General features: G+C 38.6%; 1 protein-coding gene across 1 annotated transcript in view; it reads right to left on the reverse strand.

The window, feature by feature from the left end:
- Positions 1–22,042, reverse strand: part of LOC117299777 (hyalin-like) — a 37,313-nt gene that overhangs the window by 12,676 nt on the left and 2,595 nt on the right. Inside the window, exons 2-19 of the mRNA XM_033783292.1 lie at positions 18,329–18,393; positions 17,700–17,914; positions 16,940–16,969; positions 16,232–16,483; positions 15,096–15,335; positions 14,422–14,646; positions 13,150–13,392; positions 9,983–10,225; positions 9,523–9,765; positions 8,621–8,863; positions 7,195–7,440; positions 6,367–6,609; positions 5,697–5,942; positions 4,914–5,156; positions 3,468–3,713; positions 2,753–2,995; positions 2,015–2,260; positions 833–1,075 (exon numbers count right to left, since the gene is read on the reverse strand). Of these exons, the coding sequence (XP_033639183.1) occupies positions 833–1,075; positions 2,015–2,260; positions 2,753–2,995; positions 3,468–3,713; positions 4,914–5,156; positions 5,697–5,942; positions 6,367–6,609; positions 7,195–7,440; positions 8,621–8,863; positions 9,523–9,765; positions 9,983–10,225; positions 13,150–13,392; positions 14,422–14,646; positions 15,096–15,335; positions 16,232–16,483; positions 16,940–16,969; positions 17,700–17,914; positions 18,329–18,393 (3,955 nt within the window). The remainder of the gene's footprint in view (positions 1–832; positions 1,076–2,014; positions 2,261–2,752; positions 2,996–3,467; positions 3,714–4,913; positions 5,157–5,696; positions 5,943–6,366; positions 6,610–7,194; positions 7,441–8,620; positions 8,864–9,522; positions 9,766–9,982; positions 10,226–13,149; positions 13,393–14,421; positions 14,647–15,095; positions 15,336–16,231; positions 16,484–16,939; positions 16,970–17,699; positions 17,915–18,328; positions 18,394–22,042) is intronic.

Raw genomic sequence — 22,042 nt, forward strand, 5'->3', positions numbered from 1 at the left:
TTTGGGTGTGATCCCTGGCTACACGGCAGTTAACGGTTGCATGGCTTCTGACTGGCACCCCTGAATAAAGATATTGACAAAATAGGCACACCGCCAATATAGGGCTAGATAGCTCAGTTGGTAGAGCGCCGGCACGTTAATCCGGAGGTCGTTGGTTCAAATCCCACTCTAGTCAATTCTTTGTTCAACCCCAAAAATCATTTACAAATTTACCCAGTCAGTTTTCCTTGTGGTTTATATTGATATCTGAAACAAAAAGTCGCATCGCCTTACGGTGATCCCCTGGCTGCCGCTTCCCAGGTTGTATCGTAATTTGGGTGTGATCCCTGGCTACACGGCAGTTAACGGTTGTATGGCTTCTGACTGGCACCCCCGAACAAAGATATTGACAAAATAGGGACACCGCCAATATAGGGCTAGATAGCTCAGTTGGTAGAGCTCTGGCAGTTAATCCGGAGGTCGTTGGTTCGAATCCCACTCTAGTCAATTCTTTGTTCAACCCCAAAAATCATTTACAAATTTACCCAGTCAGTTTCCCTTGTGGTTTATATTGATATCTGAAACAAAAAGTCGCAAACGCTCACAAACGGTTACAAACGCTCTTTATATATTATATTAGATATATTACTCGTCCGATCCAAGGCAACGTGTTTCTTTAATTTATATTGAGTAAAATGCCAATGTTAACAATATATTGCAAATTTTAAATCTGAAAAAGTATATTCATGCCATTTAGCTAATATATTTTTCATAAAGACCTCAGAATTATACAAATTAAAGCAAATGTTATTGTTTTTATTAGAAAAACATGACAAAGAAAAAGATTACTGACCTATTACTGTGACGAAAAACTGGCACTTGACCTTTAACCCTGCCGCATCTATTGCTGTATAGATGACCTTTGTCCTTCTCAGTGGGAAGTCATCACCAGGGTTCCACCTTGAAACAAGCCCAACGCCTGGCCCATTGTCTGATGCTTTGGGTAGCGTCCAGTTGGCTTGACCGGTAGGCTGGCCCGGGTCAGTGGGGATGGTGATATCGGAAGGGCAGTTTTCGATGATTGGTGGGGTTTCATCTGCAAGTTGGAAAAATAAGTTTTAAGTATTTTATTATTTAACATTGCATTGCATTATAAGTACTTGGGGGTGATGAGCGGATGAAACATAGAAACAAGTAAGCACCAAAACTCATAAAGTCAGTCTGATAGAGTCAAATGGACTAGTAACTGAAACTCATATTCTTTTTCACTACAGTGGAGTTAGTCTTGCATTCTGGTTGTAGGTCGATGGACAATGTCCAAACATCTTGAGAAGAGGCTAGATGGGAAGTTCAAATGGAGCAGAAGCTTTAGTCAGATTTTTCCAATAGTGGAGTTAGTCTTGCATTCTGGTTGTAGGACGATGGACAATGTCCAAACATCTTGAGAAGAGGCTAGATGGGAAGTTCAAATGGAGCAGAAGCTGTAGTCAGATTTTTCCAATAGTGGAGTTAGTCTTGCATTCTGGTTGTAGGTCGATGGACAATGTCCAAACATCTTGAGAAGAGGCTAGATGGGAAGTTCAATTGGAGCAGAAGCTGTAGTCAGATTTTTCCAATAGTGGAGTTAGTCTTGCATTCTGGTTGTAGGTCGATGGACAATGTCCAAACATCTTGAGAAGAGGCTAGATGGTTGTCATATCAGAATGATGAGAGTTCACTGGGCATTTACTACCAGGATCTGTATGGTACACTACCGAAGTCCAACGACAAGATAAGGGTTAGGAGACAGAGTTTGAAGGGGGAACTGTCACAGACATCCTGAGCTTTCTGTCAGCAGCCTTGTGCTTTGGATTCCCTTCAATGTCAGACAATCCAGATAAAGACTGAATACCTCCAATTAAGGTAGACAATATTTGTCAAAATAAAGGCTCCCTGAAAGAAGAACTACTGTAATGGTAGATAGAGAAAAATGGAGAGCCATTATCTGGCACTGCCGCCTTAAGCAAAAGTTATAAATACAAAACTATTTTCTTACCATTTATAAGGACATCAAATGCACAAGTGGCATTATTCCCTGCCGCATCCATTGCTGTGTACACAATGGGCGTCCGGACACCAAATTCAAACGGCTTGAATTTGTATGTAGTGGTTACTTTAACTGGACCATCAACATTGTCAACGGCACTAGGAGTCTCCCAGACAGGAGCAACGAACTCGCCATTTGGGCCTGTGGTCCTCTCAAAGTTTGCTGGGCAGTCCATAAACATGGGACTCTCGTCATCTGTAAAAGTAGAGGAAAGCTGAAATTTTTATATTTCGTTTGCAGTAAACACCATGTGTATAACTACTTGCTGTGTTGATTTGGTTCTTTTGAGAACTTGTCTTGCTATATATTAAAGTAGATTTTGGTAATTCATAAGACTTCTTTACTACTGCAGAGTAGATATTCCATATTCTGCTTAATAACTACTAAATTGGCTGGGCCTTCTTTTTTCCCTTAGTGGATCAAGGGGACTTCTTGTTTTTTAAACTTCACTACAGCGGGGTAAGACTAGCTTGCTCTAGTCATCGCCATCGTCAAACTGACATTCTTTAATCAAATTATCAATATTATGGGGTCTTATATCAGAGTAATAACAAGAGAGGGACAGGATCCTTAGGGACCCCCCCCCCCCCGGCCCCTCCCCATATTACCACAGCTCCTGGGGTATTCGAAATACACAAAATCAGAGCATGGTCATAGAAGTAAAACATTTTTGGAACAAAATCTTACCAATTACCGTCACAGTAAAATTACATTCACATGTCAAGCCGGCGGGGTCAACAGCTGTGTATTTGACCATCGTTTTCCCAACTCGGAAGTTGTCCCCTGGCTCCATGTTGGATAAGAGGGTAACCTGCTTGGTGTTGTCTGCGGCAACAGGGATAGACCAATTGACTTGTCCGGTTGGAGCATTGAAGTCTGTGGACACTGTCATGTCACTCGGACACTCTTCAAATTCGGGCGGGGTGCCGTCTGTGGGTCAAGCCAAAATAAAAAAAATTAAAAAGTTTCAGATCATAAACGGGAGTTAGGTTGGCTCATACAGCAGCCACAGCCAGGAACACCGGGGCAAACCCCTTCTCTTTTAGATAAGTGCACTCACACTTCAGGGCTTAATTTCATATAGCTGCTTAATTGCCGATTTTGTGCTTGTTGCGCGAGTTTCCATGCTAACCTTGTGTTGCTAACTGTTTGAAAATGAGTGAATGGTGATTGCGCAAGCTGGCTGCCTAAGTTTTTTTGCTAACTTGTGTAATGCGCTCTCATGCAAGCAAATTTATAGTTGCATAAAAATTTGCTTACATTAAAGCAGCCCCATGAAATAAGCCCCCGATGTTTTTGATCCTTTCAAAAGGAAACAATCTGTCATTCCATAAATTGAAGCAAAAAGGGCATGGGTGTAGTAGGGGAAAAGTAAACAAATATTTTTTGGTTTAAAACTCACCTGTCACTGAAACGTAAAACACACAAGATTCATTGTTCCCATAGGCATCAGCTGTTGTATACTTTATTGGAGTCCTTGTGTTTAATTGGAACATCTGAAATACAAAGTTTGTGGAGACGGTCGGTTCAATGCCAGAGTTATCGGTAGCTTGTACCAAATCCCACATTGGGTAGTTAAATTTGCCGTTAGCGTCGGTGAACAGGTCGAAGTCGGATGGACAGTTCACAAAGACTGGTGGCTCATTGTCTGGGAAAGAAATGAAGTAAAATGATTTTAGCTTTATCAGGAATGTTGTTTAAAGCAAATTATATGAATGGAAATGAAATATTAGCTTTAGCTTCATCGAAACACTCTTATGGCATTATTTTCAAGAAAACTTATACATTACTTGTTAGATATCTGTAATGCCATCATATTCTAATGCTGTTCTTTTTAATTGGTAATGTTTGTTTGGTCTCAGATGTCAGCTTGTATAAGTGAGTGTCTGTTTTGCCTGTCAAAGAGGGAGTTGAACGAAAGTAACTTTGTTTGCTTCACTTTTTCCTACAAATACTCATGTACATGTACATTAATTATCAGTAAATCAAATAGTGTGAAATAAATGTATTGATTAGTTATTTGCTTTTCTACAATATTATTAATATATATTAATATATTATATATTGTAGAAAAGCAAATAACTAATCAATACTCTTATTGCTGAGTCAGTATGAAATAAATGCTTCCTGTGCTACTAAACAAATTATCAAATATTAAAAACAGTGACTGTTTCAATCTGAAAGTTTACTGATTAAACAAATCTCAGCAGTACCAATCCTCTGAAGAAACTTTTCTTTCTGAAACATTATTGAAATCGGGAAGTATGTAAAGATCATGGGGTCGATTTCACAAAGAGTTAGTACTAGTCCTAAGTTAGGACTAGTCCCAGCCGTTGATTTCACCAAACTCTTCCTAACTTAGGATTAATCTTAGGACTTAGGACAGGTTCAGCTCTGTATCCAAATACTTAGGACGCATTGAACTCATCCTAAGTTAGGACGGGTTACTCATCCTAACTCAAGTTAGGATTCTTCCTAGTGTTCGTGAATTCGGCTGCAGGGAGATATAAAAAATGCATGGCTAGTCCTAAGTTAGGACGAGTAACTCGTCCTAACTCGAGATAAGACTAAGTCCTAACTCATTGTGAAATCCACTCCTGGTCTATTGGTAAGACATCTTCTCTCGAATGGCAAAAGTTCTAGGTTCAAATCCCATCAGAGTAATATGTGTATGTTTTTGTCTTCACAGGATTCAGGAAAGTACAGAGTATACAGTGCTTAAAACACACATCTGTGTACCGGTAACACCAAGTACTATTCTTTATCCTTGATGCAATTTGAACATCTATTTTATGCAAAAAGGATTTTTGTTTAATCCCTCCAGTGGACACAATGAAATGTAACTCACCTACGACAGTAACAGTAAACTGACAACTTGCTGTCAACCCAGCATTGTCGATTGCCGTGTACGTAACCTCAGTCGTTCCAATCTGAAAATCATCACCCGCATCCCAATTGGATATCAGTCTGACATGTTTACTATTGTCTGTTGCAAAGGGCGTGGTCCAGTTGCCACGCCCAGTCGGCAAACCTGGATCTGTGGTGAGACTGATGTCTGTTGGGCAGCTGCTGATAACTGGGGGTGTCTCATCTGGAAAAAAGGGGGTAAGTTTTAAGTTTGTTTTTTCTCCTTCCATCTTGAAATGTAAACAAGATTTGTAATTTTGCTCTGCAGGAGGGAAAGGCTTTCTCATTGAAATGGTATTTGAAAAAGGGCAAACTTTGCACCATTACAATTAAAACTTGTTATCTTGATTGTTTTTTAAAAGTGTATACTTGTAGTCTTTTGGTTTTATTCAAATTTTTAAATCAGTAGGCATAACAATTTTCTTCGTCCAGATTAAATTGTACCTTCAATTGTTAAATTGAATAAAGATTTTAGTTTTGCTTTTGTTGTTGTTGTTGTTGGTTTTTTTTTTTTTTTGGGGGGGGGGCTTTTGACTTCCTCTGGCACCCGAGAAGGTATTGGATTTTTTCAAATTTACGTGTTATAATTATTGTTTTTGGACAAGTGTTAGACATACTTATAGTATTTTGGGTTTTTTCTGACACTTAACACTAAAATAGAAGCAGAAATTATTATTATTATTATTATTTATTTTTGGGGGGGGTGGGGGGGGTATAATCTCACCTTTGATCAACACACTGAATGCACAAGTGGCATTATTGCCTGCCTCATCTATTGCTGTATACTTGATTGGGGTTGTGACATCCAGTTCAATTGGCTTGAATTCGTATGTTGTGGTTACTTCCACTGGACCATCAACATTGTCCACAGCGCTTGGAGTCTCCCAGACAGGGGCATCAAACTCGCCGTTGGGGTCTGTGGTCCTTTTAAAGTCTGCAGGGCAGCTTGCAAACACTGGCTCCTCAGTATCTATGGAAGTGAGGTTAAATCAATTAAGCTTAAAACACACCTTTTGTGTGTATTTTCAGGGCCTAATTTCACAGAGCTGGTTATAAGCACAAAAATGAGCTTAGCGCAACAAAATTATGCTTACATACCAGAATAAGGTGACCAGCCCAAATACCATTCCACATGTATCATCTGTGAATGGTATCTGCTTATTTTTGCTGTGGTTAAGCAGCCTATGAAATTGGTCAGTCCGCCACACCGTAGAACAGCTTCTCTTTATATGTTTTGTTTTCTCCCAATCAAGGCAATTTATTTTCTCAGGGCCCCTCTCTAGTTATATTTTGGTGCACTAGACAGGAAGGGTGTGATGTGAATGATGATGGAGGTGGGAATGGGGATGGGGGTCGACATCAAAAGTTTTTCAGCAACCTAACAAATTTGTTACCCTGTACTGTCACAGTGAAGTTACATTCGGCTGTCAATCCCACAGGGTCGATCGCTGTATATTGGACCATCGTCATTCCAAGCCGGAAGCTTTGTCCTCTTTCAATATTGGATAAGAGAGTGACCTGTTTGCTGTTGTCTGTCGCAGAGGGAAGTGACCAGTTCACACGGCTGGTAGAAGAGCGGAAGTCTGTAGACACTGTGATGTCACTGGGGCACTGTCCAATTTCCGGTGGGGTGCCATCTAAGAGTTCAAAATACAAAAAAGGCTTTCAGAATAAAACGTAACAAAATCCACATTAATGAAGCAAACTGCATTTTGACAAGACTGTATTACAGGGTTTAATTTCACTTAAGCTGACAAGCATCACAACATCGTACAGAAGTTTCTGGCTTAGCAGAAACCACCAAGTCACCCAATGCCATTAGGCCCTACACATATTGTTATTATTACATTTATATATTTTTGGTAATGAAACTTAGGATAGCTCACATTAAGCCCGAGGAAACATGTAAACAAGGGTGCTTGCTAGAACCAGAAACACAGGGGTTAACCCCTACCCTTCCACGATAAGTGTTCCTTGTTCTTTTACGTGCACTACCAATGGGGCCTATGGCTTCGCCCCATCCAAAGGACGAAGCAATTATGGTAAAGTCTTGCTCAAGGAAACAAGTTCCACAACTCTGCTGATCAAAAACACCAGAGCTAGTACTCTGGGGTCCAACTCCTTTTTGTAAGAAAGAGAGCCACTCTAAGGAAATATGTCAACCCCCTCCCCACCATCCACAAGCCCCACCCACAAGTAGGTCCTCCATGATTTAAACTCACCTGTTACTGAAACATGAAATACACAAGTCTGATTGTTGCCATAGTCATCACTTGCCACATATTCAATACGAGTTCTCGTGTTCAGTTGAAACATCTTGAACCTAAAGTCTGTGGTAACAGAAGGTTCGTTGCCCGAGTTGTCAGTGGCTCCAACCCTCTCCCAAGTGGGGTAATTAAATTTGCCCTCAGCATCGGTTACCAAGTTGTAGTCTGAAGGACAGTTTGTAAAAACTGGTGGTTCGCTGTCTGCAAAAGAAACAAAAAAGGTAGTGTTTAGATTGGGGCCCAATTTCATTGAGCTGTTTAAGCAAAAATAATTCTGCTATACAAAAATGAGCTGCCTACCAGATAAAAATTGTATTTGTTAGATGGTAGTTTGGCTTGTAGTCTTGTTCTGGTTAGCTTAATATTTTGTTATGCTTAGCTACTGTTTGCTTAAAGGCAGTGGATACTATTGGTAATTGCTCAAAATAATTATTCTGATAAAACCTTTATTGGTGACGAGTAATGGGGAGGGGTTGATGGTATCAAACATTGTGAGAAACGGCTCCCTCTGAAGTGCCATAGTTTTCGAGAAAGAGGTAATTTTCAACGAATTTGATTTTGAGACCTCAGATTTAGAACTTGAGGTCTCGAAATCAACCATCTAAACGCACACAACTTCGTGTGACACGGGTGTTTTTTTCTTTCATTATTATCTCGCAAGTTCGATGACCGATTGAGCTCAAATTTTCACAGGTTTGTTATTTTATGCTTATGTTGAGATACACCAACTGTGAAGGCTAGTCTTTGACAATTACCAATAGTGTCCACTGCCTTTAAGCAGCTCTAGGAGATTTGGCTCAGGTATTCTTCCATCTCTTCCAATAAAGTTGAAGGACTGAGGGTAGGGCTTACACTGGGGTCTCTCATGACATTTTTCTACTTTTCTTTTACATTATAAATTATATGGAGAACACTGAAGGAATGCAATGTGAATGGCAAAAATTTAAACATATCAGGGAAATGCACAGCTGCATTGAAATACCCGGTTCATTAATTTGAAAGGCAAAATGTCTGACTCTTTTAAATTTGGAGTGGCAACATGGCATCCAGCACTTAATTGTTTCTAGTGTTCCAGACGGTATGATAAAAATGTTTTATCAGTCATGGAGACTCTTGCGAGTTCAGTGTGAAAACACCACAGTGATCGAGTGGTAATCCAATGGTTATGAGTTCGATTCACCTATTTTTGTATTGATTTGTCTATATCAAGCATGCATGCAGTCTTAGATTGTCCACTTCAGAGTCGAACTTTTGTAAAACAACTTGTTTTACAAACTTGATACAACTTGATACTGCTGTTTGGTAATGTGTATTAAAAAGAAAAATCAAACAATTCATGAATTTGTATAGATTTTTACAACATTTCCCCCAACATTCGTACCTACAACGGTGACTGAGAAACGACACTTTGACATTAACCCTCCTTTGTCGACAGCCATGTACATAATTCTGGTGCGGCCAATTCGGAAAGCATCACCAGGGTTCAAGTTGGATGAAAATCCAATGAGTTCACCATTGTCTGTTGCCGAGGGCGTGGTCCAGTTGCCACGCCCAGTTGGGGATCCAGGATCGGTCGTGATTCTGATGTCTGATGGGCAGTTATTTATAACTGGAGGGGTGTTATCTTGTAAGAGAAATAGAAAATAATTTGTTTATTTATATTATTGTATTTTAAAACTTCAGGTATTAGAACAGATATTTGCATTTAATTTGTCCAATTGTAAAAAAAAAAAAAAAAAGTGTCATCCAAGACTTAATAAGACCAAGGAATGAATTTGTATCCCAATAAATTTCGGATCTACTTTTGTTGTATACTATTGGTAGTTTTCAGAAACAAACTTGTATGATGATAGTAAATTTTTCAATATCTTTATGAACTTTCAAAATAAAAAGTTATATTTAAAAGAAAAAGTGGAAAAAGCCTTTAATGTTTTCACTGTTTCAAACATTGAGTGATTGACTTGTGAGATAAAACTGGTTGTTTTACTCTATTCTCAAAACTATCCCATTTCTGGCAACGATTGGGGGTGAAAGGCATATAGTTCCTTTAATGAGTAATTACTCAAAAATGAATGACCTCAAAACTTCCTTGGGCATAATGGTTTTAGGAATAGGGATTCAACAATATTTCAATCTGAAAAACGTTTTTGCATGAAATGTTATCAACATTGCTACCCCCTCTTAAAATGAAATTGATAGGATTAAAACAATGACAAGTTTATAATTCATTGTTAATGATGGCTCACATTGCGGGAAGCCTCTTGACAATCATGCACAACATACCTAAAACGGTGACATAAAACAAACAGGTTGCATTATTTCCAGAGCTATCCGTGGCTTCGTATTGTATCGGAGCTTTTTCTCCGAGAACGAACTCCCTTGGTGGGCGGCTCGCCATAATCACCGGCGGGCCACAGTTGTCTGTTGCCCGTGGGGTCGGCCATGTAGGACGGTCAAACCTTCCCGCTGAATCGGTGCTCTTTTCAATGTTTGGCGGGCAAAATATAAATGTTGGTGCTTCATTATCTGAAAAATATAGAAAAAACTGCGAAATCATTGTCAATGATACACATTTATGTTGTTGTTTTTCTCTTAATTTTAATTTGACAATATTGAAACAATGCAATGTTTCTTTAGTGAGTTTACTCGATTCAAAATAAAACGTACGAAGCCATTCGATTCATCTATAATTAATGACAGTAGTCCATTAATGTCATTTATCTTCAAAAGAAATCAAATCTACCAGTTACGGTGACAGTAAAACTGCATTTTGTTCTCAATCCCTCGGAGTCTTCAGCGACATATACAACATTTGTGACTCCAAGAGGGAAGATTTCTCCTGGACTCCAATTGGGATGAAAGTACATGACCCTCGCATTGTCACTAGCTTTGGGATGCGGCCAGAAGACGCGACTCGTTGGTAGCCCTCTATCAGTGGGTCTTGTCATATTGGTTGGGCAGTCTGCGATAACAGGCGGGGTACCATCTGAAATATTCCAAAGTCGAAAACATTTTTTTTAGTGAATGGTATTTCAAAGAGTATCACCCGCTCTAACTTACTTTTAAAGGCAGTGGACACTATTGGTAATTGACAAAGACTAGCCTTCACAGTTGGTGTATCTCAACATATGCATAAAATAACAAACCTGTGAAAATTTGAGCTCAATCGGTCATCGAACTTGCGAGATAATAATGAAAGAAAAAAACACCCCTAAATCTGAGGTCTCGAAATCAAATTCGTGGAAAATTACTTCTTTCTCGAAAACTATGGCACTTCAGAGGGAGCCGTTTATCACAATGTTTTATACCATCAACCTCTCCCCATTACTCGTCACCAAGAAAGGTTTTATGCTAATAATTATTTTGAGTAATTACCAATAGTGTCCACTGCCGTTAATTGGTGCAACTCTGCTAGTTTTGTAACTAAGGTGTGCCCTCTTGAAATCTGTACTTTGGGGATTTGAATATTTTTTAGATTAAGGTGTTATGCAAAAAATGATAATTTAAATGAGTTTTCCGTTTGCACGCCGGCAGAGTAGTTGTTTTAACACTCACGACAGATTATAAAAATAGTCAATTTTGTTAAGTGGTCTGATGAAAGGGGGTTTGTTTCAGAAATAAAAGCCGAAAATGGTGCCCCCCTTGTGCCCTGCCCCTAATCGCACCTGTTCTATGAAACAGGAGCAACAAGCCCGCTGATTGGTCAGTTGTTTTTCAGCTTGGCGGATGAACATAACACAAGCACGCACGACATGCAACAACGTAGTGCTCAGCTATATTGTCTTATAAATTTAGTAATCGTACAAGCTTCATTTAAGAAAAAAGGTTTCATCTTTGTTTAATGTAATACCTTAATAATGAACTTCTGTTGACATTTCTAAAACATTTTGGGGTTGAAATCTGAACAACGCGCGGAGGAATAAATAACCAGCCGCCCATCTTTTAGTCTGGGTGCGTTTTCGCGGTTTCCGAAACAGTTATTGGTTACCAGCCGCGAAACCACACCCCTGGTTTCCTCTGTTCATACATGTGCAGTGTTTTTGTATACGGATGATGCAGTAGACATTTTGTAAAAGAACGGTCACTGTGTCGTCTGAAAGCAGTTTGTGCAGACGTGCGAACTCATGAATAAGTGAACGAATGAGTTGACAAAGAATGCGCAGAATATGATCAAACCATTTTGAACATTTGATCTGAAAACTGTCGAAGGATATTCACAAGATGGCTACGGTATTCACTGGAATATTTTAAGTGTAATTTGGGGACTTCTCGACCTTTTTGTTCTGGCAACTTGTTTGTTTGTGCTGAAGATGGCGATCTCCACGTAATTCAACGCAAGCTTGGCACACATGGCAGGTAATCTGAGATAAATACTTTCAAATTTTCCGCCTTTTATATCACCATATTTGGGACAATGTTTGTTATTAATATTGTGTTATTAAACGCTTAACAGAGAACAGTCAGGGAAACGCCATATTCTTTGTGCATTACAACCTATACTGAAATACTGTGAAATCTCAAAAGAAATTCTTGCAGTGTACCATCGATTAATGTCATGTTTGTTGATTTCCTTTGGTAATTACTGCAAACATAGTGTCCATATAAACATAAACTTACTCGGTATAGAATAGACCATGTGACCTTTGTTTACAATAAGTGTGACCTTGTACATTCTTTAAGTATTCTGGCAGGCACTGTACTACACTGGTCCTATGGGAAAGTTGACATTTTGTGTCATAATTTCCACATAAAACCAAGAGTTTCAAACGTAAAAGCTGGACAAGTTTTGAGTAGTGCCCCCTTTCATCATATCAAAAGTTGATACAAATTGGACAGTGCAATCTCCATAAAATATTATACACATAATGAATGTTTATGAGTGCAATGGTGCGAATATGTTCATGAGTTGAAAGATGGAATGTTCTATTCAACGAGGCGGAGCCGAGTTGAATGGAACATTCCAGCTTTCAACGAATGAACATATTAGCACCATTGCACGAATGAAAAACATTCATTATTTGTTTTATATAACATCCAAGTAGAACTTTGTCATTTTGATTGAAAGAAACAACTTTCAAAACAAACAATTTCAACTGTAGAAGCCGAATGCTAGTAATTTTACTATGCCTTCTTGCAGTAACACCTGCTGCGTTACCAAAGACACGCGCACGCAGTGATGTTTTTACTCAGCTTTTTCGTTCCATCCGAAAAGTACCATTGCACGCTGGCAGCGTGCCAGCGTGCAATGGTACTTTTCGGATGGAACGAAAAAGCACGGCGAGTGACTCAGCGTGCAATGGTACTTTTATTTGCTATCACGTGACGGACAATCCTCCAATCAAATGGCAAGGATCTGCTTGGGTGTTATATAAAAGATTTTATATTTTCTTCCATTGAGCTGTGTACAAATCATGCCTGCAGGAAGTCCAGGCTCTGTGGCTCTTTTGTAAACATGTGATGGCACGGGTCACATCGTCTATTGAAGAAGCACTGCAGCTGTTGATAATTTATAACATTTGAGAAACAACCCTTTAAAGGAATGTGGTTTTAGAGAGAGGTTCAAAAACATTGTGTATTCCAATTACGGACATAATATTATCTCGAAAACGCTACCACCTTTTAAAATGAGTCTGTTACACATTTTGTTGTCTATTTCAACATTTATATATAAATCAGATTGGAAAAGTTTCCGTATGGCGCCACCACTTTTTCATTCGATATGAAATAAATATAGTATCTAATTAACCTCAATGAGATATCCCTTTTTGTAATGAGTGAAAAAGTGGTGGCGCCATACGGAAAGTTATCCATAAGGTTACAAAATCGAACGGTTTCAAAATCCAGATGCACACTTTGCCTCGTTTTCAGTAATTATTTACTGGAACAGCTGTAAGTATTTCTGGAACCCACCTTTCACTGTAACATAAAAAGTACAATTGGCAGTATTCCCAGCTGCGTCTGTGGCCATGTACGTAAATTCGGTAGTCCGACCGAGTTCAAATTCCTCGTCAGCGTGAATCGCTGAGACGTCGGCGGGCCCTGTGTTGTCGATAGCCCGTGGTACCTGCCAGGTCGGTGCGAGGTATGTTCCGTTCTTGTCCGTTGTGGCTGTAATGTTTTCCGGACAGTCGGTAAAAACTGGAGCTTCCAAATCTGTTACAGAAAAAAGCGAACCAGTGTGTTAGATTCATTGTCAGCTCCTTATTCATTTCATCTGTAATTTTTCAGTGACTTGAGTAAGCATAATATTTATCTAATAATAGTGATAACATTAGCATCTTAATATAGTGCTCATATCCGTCACTTAGTGACACGCATGGCGCTTCAACATTGTTGTAATTTATCCTTCGGGGTGTAATATGGAGCTAAATTTTAAAGTATGTGACCTTTCCCCCTTTACGTTGCACCATTATAATGGTTAAAGGCAGTGGACACTATTGGTAATTGTCAAAGACTTGCCTTCGCAGTTGGTGTATCTCAACATATGCATAAAATAACCAATCTGTGAAAATTTGAGCTCAATCGGTCATCGAATTTGCGAGATAATCATGAATGGAAAAAACACCCTTGTCACTCACACAAAGTCGTGTGCGTTTAGATGGTTGATTTCGAGACCTCAAGTTCTAACTCTGAGGTCTCGAAATCAAATTCGTGGAAAATTACTTCTTTCTCGAAAACTATGGCACTTCAGAGGGAGCCGTTTCTCACAATGTTTTATACCATCAACCTCTCCCCATTACTCGTCACCAAGTGAGGTTTATGCTAATAATTATTTTGAGTAATTACCAATAGTGTCCACTGCCTTTAACAACGTGGCTCAACAGTCAATCAAACCACGAACACTGGGCAACCCATTTTTCGATCAGTGCACTGTGCGTTCTTTTAAATGCATTACACAACACACGGGACCTACGGCTTTACGTCCCATACGAAGGACGCAGCGATAATGGTCAAGTGGCTCTGCTAATCAGAAACACCGGTCCAGTGCTCTTATCCACTCGGCCACGACACACCAGGGCAATTTTATGGCGTTTATTGACAGAAAGTCGTTATAGTTGCTAACGCTAAAGAAACTTACTGGAAATTTTACTCACTATATAAAATACTTTAATGAGAAACTTCTCCAACGAAACGAACAAATCACACACACAACTAAGTGGGAAAAAAGGTTACATTCCTTACCGATTAGTGTAACAATAAAACTACACTCGCTGGTCAAACCTACATCATCTACAGCGGTATAAGTCACCATTGTACGACCCACTGGAAATATGTCCCCCGATGTCCTATCAGAATAGAAACTGACCAGTTGACCGTTGTCTTTAGCTGTGGGCATTGTCCACTCTGGTTGACCGGTGGTGATGGTTATGTCATCCGGGCAGTTTTCAATCACCGGTGGGGTTCCATCTGATGAAAGGGAAACATTTTTATCATTCTTAACAGCCAAAGTAACTCTATAGTACTACAGGGAGTCATGGGTTCGATTCCCGCCAGGGTAATATGCCTGTTGAATTTGTTTTCTCTGCATGACCACATATCGATGTGTAGAGCAACATGTGTATATTGAGAGATTGGTTATTGTTAAGACCTCCTTTGTTTCATATCGGCAAAATGGGGCTAATATCTACTTTCAGGATCTATGATCCCATTTTTTGTGCCAGTATTTTTATAATTTTTGAAAATCTAATTAAAGTATTTCATCAAATCTTCCCCAGAAGAGCATACTGATCGAGTTGTAAACCTCCGTTTCTTTTCAGAACCACCACAACTCAATTAGAGATTACCATTACATGGTGTTACCCCCAAACCTTACTAGATCGTTAATTCCACCATGCAATGTTTCAAATCCTACAAACCTATAACATTGACTTTAAATGAACATCTTGCAGTGTTGCCCGACTGATCCGTCGCCGCGTATCGCACCGGTGTGGTACCGATATGAAACGGCTGCCCACTGTATGTCGAACTAAGTCTGGGGATCCCAGCGTTGTCAGTCGCCTTGGGCTTGCTCCACGGCGGGACCACGAATTCCCCATTGATGTCGGTGACTACCTCAATGTTCCCTGGGCAATCGTCAAATTTCGGCCGCTCCAAGTCTGTTGAGTAAAACATTTTTTTGAGTCTGTAGTGTTAGCCATTAATTGTTTGTAGATAACGTTAAATTATTTCTGTGACGTCACTTTATTGACGAAGTAGACTATTTCCACGAATTTACACTTAACTGTAGATTCATTGCAAACTAAAGTGGCAGTTCAACTTGAACGACTGTCCTTCAAAACTGAAAGATATCACGATGTGCAGAACATACGTAAAACATAATTATCTCAAAATTTCCCAAAACATTTTCCAGTTTAACTCCTGATATAAACCAATGCCTTACTCCTACATGTCTACAATGGAGCTTGAAGGCGCTGGACACAGTTAGTTATTACTCAAACGAATTGTTAGCATACCATCTTACTTGGTAAACGAGGAATGGTTAGCATTACATCTTAGTTGGTACACGAGGAATGGAGAGCTATTGATAATACACAAATTTGTGAGAAACGGCTCCCTCTGAAGTAATGTAGTTTTGGAAAAAAACAAGGTAATTTGTCACCCGATTATTCTTAAAAGACTTCAGACCTGAAGCCTTTTATTAGGTAATTATGAAAGCACACGAATTTGTGCAACAAGGGGTTTTTTTTCTTGCATTATTCTCTTGCAAACTTGATGAGCATTGGGTCAAAATTTGCAAAGATTTGTTGTTTTATGCATAATGAGAATACTAGTCTTTGACAATTACCAAAGGTATCATGCCGTCAATTTCACCCAACTCTTACTAAACTTAGGATTAATCTTAGGACTTAGGACGAGCTATGTTCCGTAACCATAAACGTTGGGACACATTGAACACATCAGTTAGGAGGAGTAATACTCGTCTAACTCCAGATAGGATTAATCATAGCGTTTCATGAAATCAGCTGAAAACAGCCACCTTGAAAAAACTCACCTTTGACGGTTACTTTGAACGAGCAAGTCTCCTCTTTTCCGTCGTCATCAGCGTTGCCAATAACTGAATAAATAACTTCATGCACGCCATATCTGAACCATGAATTCGGTTCGTAGTTACTGACGATTTCCACTGTGCTGTTGGGGTCGTTTTCTATAAAGTGGGTCGTGGGGCTTCTCCATGACACCAGCGCATCCGACCGGCCTCGTGCCGTTTTCCTCACGATATCTCCCGGACATGTTAGACCAAGAGCTATAGCGGAATAGAAAAAATGTCAAATTATGGGTTTGCAGACGTAGGTTCGTATCCCAACTTTGAACTAAATAAAGTCTGAAATAATGATTGGATCTTTAAGTAACAAGTATTGATGTAAACTTCCAACTTGGTTTTCATCTTGAGGTCAACGTCTCAATACCTTTTCGTTTTCTATAAACTTCTTCTAAATTCTCCTCACAATTTGTATAACCCTTAAACGTGAGCGCTTGTAACAACACCCTTTTGGTATGATGGTATCACTACAAAGTCATTGCTCATTTGATTTGTTTAGCTGTTTTATCCAATATGAGCCACACACAAGTAGAACCTTCCTTCATTTTGTGTAAATATCTGGAGTTACTTCCACAAATGAGTGAAATTACTTTTTCCGCAATTTCGTTCAAAACAGACACTTTTAGTTGTCTGGAATACGATTGTTTTGTTAAAACTTACCGGGAGCTGTGACTGTCTCTGGTACGGTATCTGCAACAACACAAACACAGGAAAAATAATGATTCAACAACATTAGAAAGGATAGATTTGAATTGATCCATATAGTATAATCGCTCTTCAATACGCCTTTTTGGGGTATATGGCGGACGTGTTTACTGTTGGTTTGGGTGTTTACACACAAATTTACCCAAACCTTATATTATAGTGTTGATGTCCGCCATATCTCAAAAAGGCTTATTGCGTTTGGTTAATTTATTTTCATCTTAATGTGATATTTGTAAATATTTATCAAGGTACTTTTCTGTCGGCATTGTTCATTTTGCTCAGAAATTTGAAATAAAAAGTAAACGTTTTGGTGCGGGTTGACCATCTTCATTCAGTTTCTCCAACTTTAGTAATGCCATATATAGTAAAGGTTTGCAAAAACACCATGTAATGATAATCTCTAAATGAGTTGGGTTGGTTCTGAAAAGAACTGTTGGTTTCAACTCGTAACGCCATTTGCTGGGCCTAGTTGTACCACTCTGTCTAAAGTCTTGCACAGTTGTATTGCCACCGTTATATACACGTATTAAATAGTACTTTTGTCTTCAGGCCCTTTACTGTTAGCCTGTAGGCACTTGTATTTGTACTGCTCGAGCACCAACCAACCACCCTTAGGTTTACGTCTAATAAACTTGTATATCCGGCTGAGTAAACCAACGTAAACGTATAAACGTAAACGAGTATAAACGGCCACTCTTTTTTAAATATTGTTTACCTGCTTCTGTAACTGCCATAATTATACCGCCAACCAGTGTTGCCATGATTCCAACCATGACCAGTGTCATAGCGCCCGCTACGAGGATCCGTTTGCAAGACTTTTCTCCCAGGTCTATCGTTTCGTCATCACGACGTTTGAAATTGGAATGGAACTGGGCGGGTGGTCGCCCGTGCATAGCGAGGAGTCTACTGCTCACTAAATTGGAAATATGCCTGAGAACAAGAAACAGTATATTGTGCAATTTTAAAGTACCGGTATTTTGATTTGCATATAGCCAAGGTTTTACACAGTTCTTTATGAGTTGACTCGTTTTAATTATAAAAGAACTGAATAATATTGCAAACTTTTCATGCACTCGTGACATTATTCTTTCATCCTGATAAGACTATACCCATAAAATATAGTTATATTCGCAATCAATTTTACTGCACATCTTTCTCATAAAAACGAAAGCGAATATTTCAGTGGACAATTTCTGAGCAAAAATATACAGATTGTGCTCTGGCTAATGTTCTTGCAGCTGTGCATGCTTTGTGAAATTGTAATGTTTTCACTATAAACCCTACCAAAAAGAAAGGCATTATATATGCAGTCATGAAATTAAAATTTCAAAGTATTTAACGTACTGTTTTAAGAGAGCTCCCTTTTCGACAATGTTATGAACTGGATCTGGTTTTGATATCTTTTCGCCCTGTGGACAGTTTGAGAAGGACAAAATCAGAAAGTTTCATTAGTATAAACATCAGTATCAAGATACCAATCGCCATGCTCATTGTTCAAACAAACATTGCTATAAATGACAAGAAATTTGAATTTATCGTGTACGACACGATTAGTTTTGATTTATCGTGTACGTCCACGATAATACGTTTTGACTGAAAGTGTACATACACGATTAGTTAGCAGGTGCGTACACGATAAGTTTTGATGTAGCGTGTACGGACACGATAAGTTTTGATTGATCGTGTACGTACATGCTAAATTATCGTGTATGTACATGTACGAGAAAGTTTTGGACTGCCTAGATATATTTGTTTTATTCATGTGACAGCCAGAGCGTGTAACTGGGTAAGAATTCTCAGCCACAGGCCTGTGATTCTGACGACAACCCTCCTTTAAAGTTGTGATAATTTAAGCAAAACAAACCTTTTCTTTTTCGGTGGATTGGTAACAAACCCATCTCAGTATTAATTGAGATTTTGGATGATTATTTTCAACCGACCAATGCTGCTTCCAATGTTCTTCAATATGCCTTGAAGAAAGGTCTTTCGGATTTCCAGCCAATTTGGACCGCCATAAAGCCAGATTGAATTTCGAAATTAATACCAGAGCCAAATTATGGACTGAACGTAACCCTCTAAATGGATAAAACAGATTTCATGGATGCTTTGCATTGGTGAACGAAAATTTCCAACGACAAAACACATTTTAAACACGTATTGAAATAAAATAAAATAAAATAAAGCACTGCGAAATGTGCTTGGTGGTACTAAATAAATGTTCTAACTTTGGAAAAAACACAACTGATATTTTTTAGCATGTACATATGCTGCATAGGCCTTGAGGGCTCATACAAATACAACATATTGGGATTTAAAAAAAAATGTATTTTTTGTCACACGAACCAAATGCATTGCCAAAGATGTGAGCAACCATGAAAAATGTATTGCGGTGGTGAATTATTCCAAAAGGTATGTTTTTAAGCAGTATATTTATGTAATGTTCTCCAATGGTAAATTTAGATATGCTAAAGAGCATTTTAGAATTATGAAAAAATTGTAATATTCAAAAAAATTACTTGCTGTCATAACACACGAACCAATTGATTATGCTGACCTAGACCTTACAAAATTTAACACTGTCAATGATCGACACGTGTTATGTACATGTCGACACCTAAAGAAATTATGTTAAATTACTCTTATCCAATAAGTGAACATTATGGGTGGGACAAATCTTAGACAACGATGTGTGATGGAGTGCCACATCAAGCTTTAATTGTCGTTAAAGGCATGGACACTATTGGTAATTACTGAAAATAATTGTTAGCATAACAACTTACTTGGTGTATATCAAGCAATGGAGAGTTGTTGTTAGTATAAAACATTGTGAGAAACGACTCCCTCTGAAGTAACGTAGATTTCGAGAAAGAAGTACTTTTCAATGAATTTGATTTCGATACCACAGAATTAGATTTTGAGCATCAAGCATCAGAAGCACACAACTTTGTATTTTTTCTCCCATTATTATCTCGCAACTTCGACGACCAATTGAGTTGAAACTTTCACAGGTTTGTTATTTTGTGCATTATGTGACCACACCAAGTGAGAAGACTGGTCTTCGACATTTATCAATAGTGTCCAGTGCCTTTGGTTTGTTTAACCATTCGATTATTCGAATACTGATATAGGCCTACATGTTGATATATGCCTGTACAATAAAAACCAACCCGTGAAAATTTCATTATTGGAATGGAAGTGTTTGCTTGATCAATTGTGCACGACCATCATGATATGCAGCCTAGAAAAGAGACATGCCCTAAATTTAACACATTGACATTTATTCGATAACACAGCATTCAATATTAATGCAAGATTTTTTATTTAAACGCCACCGATCATAGGATTAAAGTGAAGGAATGTCATTCCAGTGAGGTTTGTGGAGATACCAGTATGCTCTCATCATCTTCTTCAGTAGAATTTTCATTCGTTTTTTTTCTATATGGTGGAATCCTTTAGTTTGATTTGAAGACAATGACATATCAAGACCATCTAATTAGCGAAGGTCATCGGGCGTCTAATAAACACGTTCCATGCATCTCTTGTTTTATTTAATCAATTTGTTATCAAGTAATGTTTGTTTGTTGAATTTACTCGATCATTGAAATAATCAAATTATAATATTGTCTTATACGTTTTCCAATGTGGGAATTGTCTGGCGGGTCAGATGGACAGCCTGAGTCAAATATGACAAACCACTGCGTCCTTCGAATGGGGTGTGAAGCTGTGAGTTTCGTATTTTGTGTTGTCACACAATAAAACCCTCGTGAATGGAGTACACCAAGCCAATTAGTCATTCAAATACTAACTAAGCCATTTATCAAAGTGTAATGACCCAGGCCCAATTTCATAAAGCCTGTAAGCACAGAAACTTGATAAGCAAAGGAAAACCTTGATTAGCAAAAAACAGGTTACCAGCCAACATTCCATTGAGTATGCATTCGTATGACTGGTGCCTCACTAATTTTTTGCTTAGCAAATACATTTGGTAAGCAGTAATTTGTGAAAGCTCTATGAAATTTGGCCCCGTGAGTTTTCATTGATATCTCAAATTGGATAATACCACTAATAGGTGGTATTAAAACGTATTCAATGCCACATACATTTACCACGGTAATAGACACAGACACCATTGCGAAAGAGAAGTTAGACTTTCCCCATCCGTTTTGAAATGGCGCATCAAAATAGTTTTATCGTTAATGCGTTAATGTAAAGGGGTTGTTGATAAAGATGCTCTCTTCATTTTGTATTGTCTTTAAAGGGAACGATTATCTTTGGGTTTTTTTTCCTTCATTTATTTGATTGTACTAATTCAACAGTCTACGTCAAATCTATTGTTATTACGTTGAAGAAAAAACCCCACATCTAAGACCCTCCTTTAATATCGGGGAAGTTCTTTTCAACAACATTGAAGGACACATTCAAATGAGCGCATCATGTAGTATACATGATAATATTCATACAGACGGTCGCAATAACTCATGTGTAAAAGTCAACAATTATTTGCTCGTAGATACAAGCCGTTTCATTAAAGGTAGTGTACACTTTTGGTAATTGTCAAAGACCAGTCTTCTCACTTGCTGTATCTCAGCATATGCATAAATTAACAAACCTGTGAAAATTTGAGCTCGATTGGTCGTCGGAGTTGCGAGATAACTATGAAAGAAAAAACACCCTTGTCACACGAGGTTGTGTGCTTTCAGATGCTTGATTTCGAGACCTCAAATTCGAAACTTGAGGTCTCGAAATCAAATTCGTGGAAATCTACTTCTTTCTCGAAAACTACTCCACTTCAGAGGGAGCCGTTTCTCACAATGTTTTATACTACCAACCTCTCCCCATTGCTCGTTACCAAGTAAGGTTTTATGCTAATTTTTCTTTTGAGTAATTACCAGTAGTGTCCACTGCTTTAAGAGTTGCAAAGCATAATGGGAGTGGATGGGAGCAAGGACACGTGTAAGGTTGAGTGATTCAAATAAACACGGTAACACTGCGACTTTCACATGCGGTTTATTAACGATGTGCAGATTGTATGCTTTATTTATGAGCTTATAACGAATT

This window comes from Asterias rubens, chromosome 15 (genome assembly GCF_902459465.1).
Source record: "Asterias rubens chromosome 15, eAstRub1.3, whole genome shotgun sequence".
Taxonomy (NCBI): Eukaryota; Metazoa; Echinodermata; class Asteroidea; order Forcipulatida; family Asteriidae; genus Asterias; species Asterias rubens.